Source organism: Dermacentor andersoni, chromosome 3, assembly GCF_023375885.2.
Source record: "Dermacentor andersoni chromosome 3, qqDerAnde1_hic_scaffold, whole genome shotgun sequence".
In the NCBI taxonomy this organism is placed as follows: Eukaryota; Metazoa; Arthropoda; class Arachnida; order Ixodida; family Ixodidae; genus Dermacentor; species Dermacentor andersoni.
This window is the reverse complement of record NC_092816.1, coordinates 24,037,989-24,050,482: the sequence shown is the minus strand read 5'-3', so window position 1 is coordinate 24,050,482 and position 12,494 is coordinate 24,037,989. Positions and strand designations below refer to the sequence as shown.

At 43.7% G+C, this 12,494-nt stretch overlaps 1 protein-coding gene across 1 annotated transcript in view; it reads right to left on the bottom strand.

The window, feature by feature from the left end:
* Positions 1-11,525: 11,525 nt before the first annotated feature.
* LOC126518768 (DNA repair and recombination protein RAD54B-like) overlaps positions 11,526-12,494 on the bottom strand; it is a 42,280-nt gene continuing 41,311 nt past the window's right edge. Inside the window, exon 23 of the mRNA XM_050168545.3 lies at positions 11,526-11,794. Within this exon, the coding sequence (XP_050024502.2) occupies positions 11,696-11,794 (99 nt within the window). The 3' untranslated portion in view covers positions 11,526-11,695. The remainder of the gene's footprint in view (positions 11,795-12,494) is intronic.

The window sequence follows — 12,494 nt, the reverse complement described above, 5'->3', positions numbered from 1 at the left end:
AAGGAATGGGTTGGCTCGTATTTCCGCGATTTGGGTTTGAAGCGTGTGCACGTCTGCCAAGGGCTCTTGTTTTCGAATGCCGCAAGGCGTTCGGCCGCCGTCTCGGCCACCCGGATACAACAGGCCTATATGGACGATTTTCAAAGAAGCTCGCGTCCCTTTTCGCCTCTAGGCATTCGAGCAGAAAGACGGCGGCCCTTGTAGAGCTCGGGGTACATGACCTTTCAACTGAAGAAACAAGACCAAACAAAACTACGAACACGCTATAGCTCGGAGTTGTGTGTGAACAAGGAAAAAAAAAACACCTACTAGCTTGCGCTGCGAACGAAAGTATGGAGTGCCGTTTCATCCCGTCTTTTCGGACCCATATGGGGTGAACATAGGGCGGGGCAACAAAAAAGAAAACAGCAAGAGCGGACAAATTGGCTCCATTGAATGGAACTCGAAAACGACACATGGAAACAAGCGGCATTTCTGAGACACCAATAGACATGGTGCATTCAAGTGACGCCGACTTTTACTTTATAGAAGTATCCGTCACTTGCGACGATTACATTCAGCTTCAGTCCACAATTTCTTCCCAAAGAATCCTCCTCTTATCTTTATTGCGAAAAGCCTTCATTTTAGCATCCCAAACAAGTGGACCCTGTGCAACTTGAGCGGTGAACAGCTCGTTGAAGACAGCGCAAGACATTTCAAACTGACGCTCAGTTACCCCATATAATATACCTACCCTTGCTTCAGACGTTAACTAGGGCTTTCTGTTATGGTCTTTTATTCCTGTAGTACTTCAGATAGCCGAGTTTGCACATCCCCGTCACTGATGGTCCTAATCACGCCACGTGCGCTTGCAACACGCGCCTTTACCTAATGGACGCTTAGGCGCCGCTCAACCCGTCATATACGGATCTCGCGAGGGTCTCGGCTGGAGCGCGTAACGTCGCAACACTCCTTTAGTTCACGTTTTCCAGTGCCTCTCAAAGACGCGTACTAGCAGCTGCTACGACGTTAATGCGCTTCTTCTAAGTCCCCAGGAAAAGGAATCTTGCCTTTGCGCCCGTATTCGCCGCACGACGCGAGCTCCGTCCGCGCGATTCGTTACATACTTTCTCGACGGCCATTTACTCGCAGATTCGCTAGCACGGCGTTCCACGGTCTACGACCCATCCGCGAGAAACTACTTGCGGTCCAGCTTTCAGGATCCGCCGAGACGCATTTGCATTTACGCGGGCTCATTGCCAAATTTCGCGGCAAACGTGCAGGCGCTCCTCGTGCAAGCGCGACTTTGTTTACTGCTACTGCTGCTACAACTGTACGGTCACTATCGCTGCGTTGCTGCTACAATTCCTCATCTCCCTCTTCGTACTGTTAACTACTGTAACCACTAGAACTAGTGCGTAGCAGTAGTAGCAGCAGCAGCGTCTTTCTTTCTTAAAGGGGGAGGGGGAGGGGGCACATGCCGCTACAATTCCTGCTACTTTCAGCAGTGGTTGTACTACAATATGAAGAATCACTATTGGTGGCAGTGAAATTAATAAATGATGGCAGCGCCAGTGATTTTAGAGAGTTTTGGTATTATTATTATTATTATTATTATTAGTAGTAGTAGTAGTAGTAGTAGTAGTAGTAGTAGTAGTAGTAGTAGTAGTAGTAGTAGTAGTAGTAGTAGTAGCAGTAGTAGTAGTAGTAGTAGTATAATATCAGAAGTCGCGTTCCATACTTCTGCCGTTCTTACTCGAACTACGACCACTTAAATTGCTGCTACACTAAAGGTACTAGTGACACTACCGGGTGTCCGAAAAGTAACTGTGCACTGGAAATGGTGGTTTAAAATTTGAAATTTAGCTTACGGCAGTGCAGTGGTCACTGTGGGAGGTGCTGAAAATGTACACCACTGCCTTCAAGACATGTCTGCATACGACACCGCATATTGTTAAACACTCAGTGTACATTCGCTGGAGTTATCAGTGCAGTGTGCTGGATAATGACTGCAGCTCCTGCAAACAATTGTTCTTCTACGCTTGTCCTTTCAATGCACCTCCCAGTAGCTATCAAGCGAACTACAACTTCGCCGCTATCATATTGCGCGTGAAACTGCGATGTCATTCACCATTATTATCACAATTTTGTTTATTATCTCGCTGCACAGTTACTTTTCGGACGCCAGTATATTGGAAATCTAAAATAACAGCCATGCCGCACCAACAAGAAAAGTATCCAATACTAGACACCCCTGCTATACGAAGCCACGTGGCTAGTCAACACCGATACTTAAATATCAGAGAATAATACTGTTTCGAGCCAACAGCCTACGCACGCGTTATGCGCAAAGGCAAGTGGCACAGACTGCACAGACCAAAGCTAACGATATTTAACGAGGGTAAACTTATCCAACCACTACACGCCAGCGTTACAGGCACTTATTTAAACGCCGTAGTTGCGAAGCACCAGGCCGGGAGCGCGCTTGTACCTATATTACCGGAGGTACCCGGCGGCGGCATTCGTCTGCCTTCCACAGCAGCGGTGGATGCCAGACTATTTCACCAAAGCTGTGGTGAGGGGTCAAGGGGCGCCCAGAGACCCTCGCAAATCTCTATAGGACCCCCTTTCGAGATGAAAATCGGTATGCACAAACGAGCACCGCGTCGTGGTACATCTCTACCCATCAGAAAAAAATGGGTAGGTTTCTGATGGCACTAGGATTCGAACCCAGTATCTCCGCCGCATACGAGGCGGACCCTTTACTATATATTTATTTATTTATTTACTTATTTACTTATTTAGAATGCTGACAGTCTCATTTCAAGACCATAGCAAGCGAGCATATGGTTGAGTGACGTATGATTTATACGATGAAGGAAAGGGGCATGGGGGTATGAAAACGTATGTATAAAATATTAGAATATGTGCAGGTTTAAAAAGCCGTTTAAATGTACACATTTACAACAGTAATTGTACTCACTTGCTATAAAGGAAAGATACAAAGTAGCATGCTCAGTTCACTTCTTAAATTTTGATGCACAATTTAACAATTTTACAAAGAAAGAAAGGAGAAGAAAAGCTACTCAACATTAACACAATCACTTTATGTATAGATAATATAGGTGAAAATTGAGATGGAATATGGATGAGAAACTAACTTGTTCTAATCATTTACTACGTCATCTAATAATTTAATAAAAGCAGATTGCGATGCTGTATTAGTTACTAGGTCAGCTAAATTGCTCCACTCGCGAACACGGGAGAAGAAACAAAATTGAAAGGAATCGTAACTGCAACGGAACAAATTTAATGTATATGGATGGCTATGACGAGCTACGCCGGATCTCGAAAAGGAAACGTTTGCTTCGACATCTATATTTAGTCTCTTCTGTAGTATTTGATGTAGGAATTTTAGGCGAGCTCTTCTTGCTCGGAACACAAATGTAGCAAGTCCTGACGGCGTTAGGAGATGACTAGGTGAATGACTGCGCTTATTTTTTTCTGCAAATGAACGGCATGGCCTTTCTCTGGTTGTTTTCTAGTTTAGTTATGTTAGATTTAGCGTAAGAAAACGATAAAACATTAGTACGCTAAAGAACAGGTAGCGTAGGTAGCGAACAGGTAGAATGTAGCGTAAACTAAAAGTTTGATGTTAGTGGGTGCCAGTCGGAGACAACGTTTAAGAAAGAACAGTTGTCGTAAAGCGCAGGAAGTTACATCATTAATATGTAGTGTCCAGTTAAGGTCAGACATTATTGCTAAACCAAGATGTTTGTGCTGTTGAACTCTAGATATAAGAGCGGGGAATGGGGGAAGGGGGGGACGTTAAACATGCAATGAAAATATGAAGGGTACTTTTTTTGTTGTTACTGTCAAACAAACCGTCTTGTTTGTGTAAACGCCACATCTGGCACTTATGACACCACTCGTCACCATTTCATTGTCATGACCGGGAAAACGTGTCGCAAACTCTGCGAAAAAATGCTCCCAACGGTTGAAATATATCTTCGCCTCTAAATTGAATGTTAAAAACTTATAGTAGTGTGGGCAGATTGACCGCTTATTTCATACAGTGTCGCTATGTATCTGCTGTTAACTTACATGTAAAAGTCGCAAGAACAATTATTCTTCCCATTTTGTCTGTGTGTGTGTGTGTCTATTTTCTTTTTATTAGCTACTCAAGCGCATGGTTCTATTTTATTTGAGAACCTGAAAACATTTTAGTGTTGTGGTATTTAGAGTCGCAAGAAAAAGAAGTACTGTCGCAGTGACCGGATATAAACCGGCCATTAAATGATTTTCTTTCTGTCCTGTTTTCGTCTGAACAAAAGGATTAATCGCGCTAGTGTAATAAAATATCTTGTGCATATCTCACAAGGTGCATTGTGCGTCATTCTTATGGCACCGCGAGAGCGCACTTAACGGCTTATCCCGTCAGCCGAAACAATATTTTATTCGCCTCCGGAAGGAAACCAACGTTAATACCCCCCGGTATGTGTCTCCATAAACCACGAAGGATATTCACCGGTGGTCGTTAAGGAGCAGCTGAGCTCTTATTCTTAGTGGCTACTTTCTGCTTGGTGTTTCCCTTGCATCTTTGATTTTGGAGTTCGCGGTGACGCATTTAAAACACTAACTGATAATAAAAGTCTTCTTTCTTTGTGACATAATATTGCTACGCGCTACATGCATGGTGCACTAAGCCAGCTGTAATTTTATACCGTGGCACAGCTTAAGAACCGGGTGCGTAACGCTGAAAATCTTAAATGGCTTTACAGAAGTTGTTGGCAACGTAAAGTTTTTTTTTTTCGCACCGAAGGAAAAAAAGTGATTATAGTAGCCTAAATATACCTATACAAGATGGTAGCTGACGTGGCAAACCAAGTGAAAATAGAAACGGGGGGGGGGGGGGGGGGTGACAGACGCACAATGTAGCTAGGGAGAAATGTGTTGCAATTCGGAATTATAAAACAGATCAGAGACGTTTTCCCTTGACGAATGCCTTCGTCACTGTGTGAAATTATATGAGCAAACATGACAAGTAGATCCGTAAATTAGAAAAAAAAAAGATAAGAGAAGAAAAAAATTCATCAGCCCTTCCATTTTGGAAAGAAGGACGAGCAGCGAAGCTGCGGTGTGTTTTACCTCAATCGACGCATTTATGTTTATATAAGTATTATTATTATGAATAAAAATTATGGGGTTTTACATGCCAAAACCACTTTCTGATTATGAGGCACGCCGTAGTGGAGGACTCCGGAAATTTCGACCACCTGGGGTTCTTTAACGTGCACCTAAATCTAAGTACACGGGTGTTTTCGCATTTCGCCCCCATCGAAATGCGGCCGCCGTGGCCGGGATTCGATCCCGCAACCTCGTACTCAGCAGCCTAACACCATAGCCACTGAGCAACCATGGCGGGTGTGTTGTTATTATTATTATTATTTCGTATCTACACTCTTCACTTCACAATCGCTTTTTAATTCATTGCTTTTTCTTAAATTATTCCACTGCAGTGTTGTTTTTTGTATTTTAATGTATGCGTGCGCCAGCACTCAGACCTTAGGCTTGTTGCTGGGCACGTTAAATAAACGTGATTGATTGATTGATTGATTGATTGATTGATTGATTGACTGATTGACTGATTGATTGATTGATTGATTGATTGATTGATTGATTGATTGATTGATTGATTGATTGATTGATTGATTGATTGATTGATTGACGACAACGAATGCATCTTCTGACTGTGGAGTGATTTTGTTTGTAATTTGTGATAGAGCATATTTCCTAGCTAATTAGCCGAATGAGACGTGGAAGGACTAGAGTTTAATTATAGCGGACAAACATTGGGCTGTTTGTTTCCCTCCCGTAGAAGCCGATGTATCGACAGCAGACGGGAATTCCACATTATTTACAACTTCACTGTGAACTACATAATTATGAAAAGTAGATGAAACTTGGCGTAATGTGAGGGTCGTCTTAGCGGCTAATTGTCATATAATTTGATTCCTGATAGTTTGGATAAAACAAGAGTTACAGCCGTTTTCTGTAACCATACTCCCTCCCTAGAAGGCCATGTATTGACAGCAGACGGGAATTCTGTAACGTTTACAATTACACTGTGAACTAATTATGACAAGTAACTGAAACTCCCCGTAATGATATAGTCGTCTTAGCGGCCAATTTCAGTATGATCTTATACAAGATACCTACATTATATTGATAGCTACAGAGCATCCGGGAGATACTGGAGACCAAAGTTTTTTTCGTGTCGACGCGACGCGTAGACGGACGGACATCGACCATCGTCGGAGGGTAGCTATAATATAGCTTCGCTGTAAAAAGCTGAATTCAAGATTCTTACGTCAGGCTCCGCCACATTGACTCCGTACTTGCAGAGGTGCACGCTTCACAGGCAGCAGTTCTCAGACCGCACGCTGCATTATTGCGATAGCAATTATAGGACACTCCAGGCGCATTTCTGCCGTCGCCGTCGTCTTCGCCGTGATGTTCCCTATAAAGTACAAGGGCAATAACACCGTCGCCGCGCGTCGTATGCTGCATGTGCGAGTGAACTGCGCAACTGCGCAACTGTGCCTTTCGCAACAGGCCGCAAGGGGAACTGACCGATTGCGGCTCAATCTCGCGCGCCATATATGGAGGAAAGCGGGGAGGCAGCGCAAGAGAGAGGGGCGGGCGACGTTGACTCCGCCAACAAGTGGACATCTTGCACGGCTGCGCGCGGTCGCGCCCGCCGTATGTTGAAAGGGATCTGCAGACGGCTTATACCTTTGTGCGCGCTGTGTTCTGGCCGTTCTTGCGTTGAAGCGATAGACCGCACGAAGTCACTTCGCTCGCTGCTGCTGCCGCGCTTGCTCACACCAGCGTTCTGACGGCGAGTGTCCGCGCTCATCGAGTGTGATGTGTTCATGTTTTCTTGCACGCGCTGATACCATGCTTGTTAATTCAATTAGCAAGCGAATGTTCCAAAGTTTATACGGCCGATAAATCTACTATCCTTACTTCGTATAGCTGTCTACTAATTTGCTATCGCAGTCAATGCTTCGCCTTGCGGGCGAAACTGCAACTTTCTTCTTCATATTTCTTTATTGCGATAGCAACGATACGGACGTTGAGGCGCGTTGCTGTCATCGTGTTTTCCCGGTATTGGCGACGCATGCGCGGCCGGCGCGCCAAATGTCCAAAGGTCACGTGACCTGTTGCGTGTACGAGTCACCATTGTCGGCTGCCTTGCTAAGGTCTCAGAGACGCGTGCGACGCGGAGTTCGTTTGGCAGCAAAACGAAGCCAAGTGACCACACTGCCACGTTCTGCTCAAAAGGATCCTCACTGTAGCAAGGGACAACCGCTTGTCCAGTCTCGGTACCTGTACCGGCGTGACTGAGCTTCAGTACTATGCGAAAGGACGGCTGACCGCATTGTAACTGTTTAATTTTTAGCTTCACACTTGAACAGATACCAGTAGAGACGAGAGAGAGAGGAATAAATAAGCATGAATGAGAGAAGGGGTTTTAACTGTGGAGTCCCTCAACTGCAATGTATAGGTTATGAGGAGCTCTGTAGTCTCGAGCTCCAGTCTAACTTTGCCCACCTGAGGTTCCTTGAAGTGCACGTATATCGAAGTACACGAGCGTTTCTCTATTTCGCCTTCGTATAGATGCGACCGCCAGAGCCGGTAATCGAACACGCGACCTCTATCGTGCTCAACAGCCGAATGCCATAGCTACTGAGCCGCCCATTGCGGGCCACAGAAAGAGTAAAAACGTATAAGTGCGTAAATATATGACGAGTAAAATGCTGGCCAAGCAGGAAAAATGCGAACGAACAAGCTGTTGAGAGGAGCGCGAAACATGAATCAGAAGATGAGGAGGGGTAAAACGAAACTTTAATAAGAAAAGAGCGGGAGCAGCTCGCAGGGTCTAAGGTTACCAAAGCGCAATGAAAAGGCGTAGCTCTCCTGAAGAAGAGAAGCAAACAAGACGACAACACGCTTGCAACAAACTGAAAATACACACGGGCATAATTCATTTGCACTGCACGTCGCGGCATTCAAGCGCACACGACTTCGACGAATGGCACCAGCAGCACAGTTCCCCTTTCCAGGCTACCACCGTCTCCGTGCTGGGGAGACGACTCGCCTTTGAGTGCCCGTGATCATCTTGCTTCGCCGTGGGCGAGAAAGAGCGATCTTTGCATCTCAACAAGGCTCGCACAATGGCATAAATGGCGCTCAGACCCACGACACTATTGCCATTGTTGGCCGCAAAGCGTCGCTTTTTCGGCGTGCACGAAGGGTGCCTCGATGTCCTCCTCACCTGCCGCTCTGCAAGGGGGAGGCGGTACTCACTGAGGCACGCACCCTAGTGCAAGATGGAGTGTGCATGCCGAGAGACAATGGCGACTGTCTCCATTGCATCTCGATAGCGCGTTTCGGGTCTTGCACAGATGCACTCCTCGTAACCTTGCTGCCACTATTTCGGTATTCATTTTTCCTTTATGCCTCCCCTGTTCTCCATTACAGGGACCTTTCATCACCATGACCGCTACCGTCGTTCTCGTCACCATTATATCTCCTCCTCATTTTTTTTTCTTCCTACAGGTGTACTCCTTCGCAATCGAATTCTGCCCAGTCAGATGGACAATCACATGGGCAATGGTACGTAGGAGCCAAAGCTCCTACGTACCATTGTCCACCTGATTCTCCATCTGAATACCGTTGTCTGTTACGACCATTGTTACCAAACGCACACTAAATAGTTTATCGTAGGATCATAGGTCAGCCGCCCTATTCGCTAGAAGCGCTAAAGTACCAGGACGAACGGAAGTTCACACAGAAAACGGGCCTGTGCTGACTAACAAATGGTTTTTGTTAGTGCATTTGCCTGACATTTTATGTGCGGATACAGCTATCACAGGGAAACGAGAAAAACACAAGAATCGCAAAGAGTTTTTTTAATAAGAATGCCTCCCAACGAATAGTACTTGGAAGCCTCATGGTAGTATGTAAGAGAGCACAGACAGGTCACAGATATCCAGCTGTTCTCTTGTCTAGTAAATAGGTCGCCGCGCTTATTTCCTTTAGTAAGAATGTTGCAGCTGTAAAGTTCTCGTTATGCTAGCACCTGGCCCCTAACTGTTTTTAGTCTTGAGTACTTTGCTTACCCACAGGAGGGTAAAAGGGGCTGTATTGTTTCATCTCAGAACAACTGTAAAAAATTTAGCAGTGCTTATGAGGACCATGCTGTAAAGAGATAATAAGTAGACTGAATTTATACCCGAAATAATACCCTTGCTTCATCACCATCTTTGGCTAACACAAAGTGCTATAATTACCGTTATTTTTTACATTTGATGTACTAAAGCAGAATGACAGCTATCAGTTACATTCACAACACCATGTACTACATCAAGTTTGGGAAAAACACATTAATAGCTATTGCTGATGAGATGAGTACATAGTACAATTTATTTGCACCCTGTGATTACAACCCCACATGAATCCATAAGCCTGCTGATTTATGTGTAACACAAAAGTACTAGCTAAACCACCTAGATGCACATAATGGCAACTTGTCGGCTCTGACTTCAAGTCAAACAAGAAAGCTTGTGGCAACTGACAGGAACACAATGTGAATAAAATTAATCTATGTCAACGAATTTGAATGCAACATCCCAGCTGATGCCATTTAAGTAGATGTGATCATCACCGTCAGCCTCTTTCATGTCCACTGCAGGACTAATGCCATGGTCAGTGATTTCCACTTACCTTGATCTCTTATTCGATATAGATCCTGATACAAATCTCTGTATCATCTGAATATAGCAAGGAACTGTACACGCTGGGCCATGACATCACAAGAGGATTCAGCAGTGCATATAGTATAAGAGTGCCGTGTTCATGCCTTCATGGAAGCATGCTTGAAAATGCAAATGCTGGCCCACAAATCTCGCATTAAAGTTTTAGGAGCAAGCATTTGCTTGGGGGCAACTCCAATTTCCCAATTCAAATACATGTAAAACATATAATTACTTTTATGAGACGATTCTTGGACCGATCTTAATGAAATTTATTGCATTTGAGAGACAAAATTCAATTCTAGTGACTCCATCAAGCAGAATTTTGAATTAAGGCATGGTATCTTTTACAAATATTGCTGAAGACTGGTATGTAAAAAAAATTGAGGCACAAAATGAGAGCAGCATTCCGGGCAAGTTGGTAATCCATTGCTTAAATGATATTGCACGACAAAAAAACGACACAGACGTGAGAGAAGACGCCACACCAAGCGCAGACTTTCAACTAAGTTTATTGTGCCACTGCATCGATGCAGGCAGCGCATGCGCGGTCTACGCTGCCTGCCATGTATAAAATCGATGCAGTAGCACAATAAACTTAGTTGAAAGTTTGCGCTTGGTGTGTCGTCTTCCCTCACGTCCGTGTCATTTTTTTGTCGTGCAATATCATTTAAGCAATGAGGCACAAAGTTAACAAATCTGTAACCTCACTCCAAGAAACAGACATCACAATTCCGTAAACTGCATCTGTTAGAGCATCTAAAGCGGGTAAACCTGATGTATGAATTTACAGCTTACGTAAAATTGTTACAATGTTTCCAGGGTTTACAAAAGTCTTATCACAACAAGCTTAAAGTGTGAATGAAGATGGGATGCAAGAAAGACAGACGTGCGCTTGCAAGGAACTTAAAGCACTTGTTTCTGTTTCTTGTCGTCCCATCTTGATTCACTTATTGTTAGACTATGGAATACCAACTAGCCCAAACTGTCACCCTGCTAACTTACTCACAAATTAGTGGTATTATTCCAGAGTGATGTATAAGACACCAATTTTGACTGCTTTAGTTGTGTGAGATTCCCCATTTCAACAGGTACAGTTAACAAAATTGTGGTGTTTTTTTTAATGCTGAGTTGGAGTCGAAAAACTTGGTACTACTCGAGTGTCTTTCTTTTCTTTTTCAATTTCCAGCAATTTTTTGTAAAAAAAATGACAGCTTAATAAAAACTCCACTTCCTACAGTTTCTAGACATTCAATATTCTTTTTTTTTTTTTATGGCAACATACCTTACCAAAATTGTTGTAGTGGTTACTGAGAGAAACGATTTCTCCATTCCAATGTAGTATTTACATAGGAGTTCCCGAACTAAAGCTTCCTCCTCTTAAGTGTGCCAGCCTTGTTTTTCTGGGGGTGCTGGCCTTGCTACGGGCGCAATTCAAATGCCGATTCAGTAGGAAATGGAACAAAGACGTGATTCGCTTGCCACTTGCCTGTGAATCGCTCTCGTGAGGTTGCCAAAAGGTGTGTGTTTATAATGTGAAGACTTCACTATACTGTTGGTGCATAGGAAGGTTACTATATTTCAGTAAACAGAAACAAAAGCATTTTAGGGGAAGGAAAACTATTAAGAAATTTTGTTAAATGAAAGTTCGACATTTTAGGCACTGCATCAACAGATGTTCAGTTGACGCTCACATGCATGTGCCAGTATAGTTAAAAGAAATCCTTCAAGCATATAATTTCTTTATTAATATTGCTAGACATTGCAACCAACATAAATATATATGTTCATGGTCAAACAAAGACTAAAATAAATGATGAATACAGTAATGAGCATGAATGATTAGTGGTGCTTGTTCACAAACACATTCGAAATAAGGAGGGTGAGGTGGATGGCTACAGTTGTGGACTGACATCATTTTCGGTTTGTGCTTTCGAGACAGTGTTACGGAAAACAAATGTGATGTTGTCCTCTGCAGCAACCAGGTGAGGGTCCTGTAACAAGAAAAAAAAAGTTGAATGAATTTGATAATCTACTCAAGTTCGTTAAACACTGCAAATTTGGGAGCTTTTATAACAGTGTGCAAAATAGGCAGCCAACTTCCAACTCGAAACATTCTATGGGCTTCTCGCAGATCAAGAAAACATTCTGCATCCACTGTCATAGTCTCGAATGACGCTGTTTATATATTGATACAGTAATTTTTTCAGAACCACATTTTCATTCAATCATCATCATCATCATCATCACCATCATCATCATCCCATTTTATGTTCACAGCAGGACAAAGGCCTCTCCTTGCAATCTCCCATTACCCCTGTCCTGCGCCAACCAATTCCAACTAGCACCCGCGAATTTCCTAATTTCATCGCCCCACCTAGTCTTCTGCCATCCTCGACTGCGCTTCCCTTTTCTTGGCACTCATTCTGTAACCCTGATCAGTGTCATCAGTATTAATGATTCAGCCATTTTGCTGCACGAAAAGTATTCAAAACTTGCTAAATTTCCCCACAGTCATCAGTCATCCTGAATCACTAATGCCTGTGAGGGCAACTTAAAGGGGCCTTGATACACTTTTAGAACATAACCAGAAAACGTTGCTGATCCGTAGAGGAGGCTCCTATGAACATGTGAGCTAAACATTATTGCACTGCTTGCAGCAGGGAAATTACAATATTGTGTCGTAACAGTGAA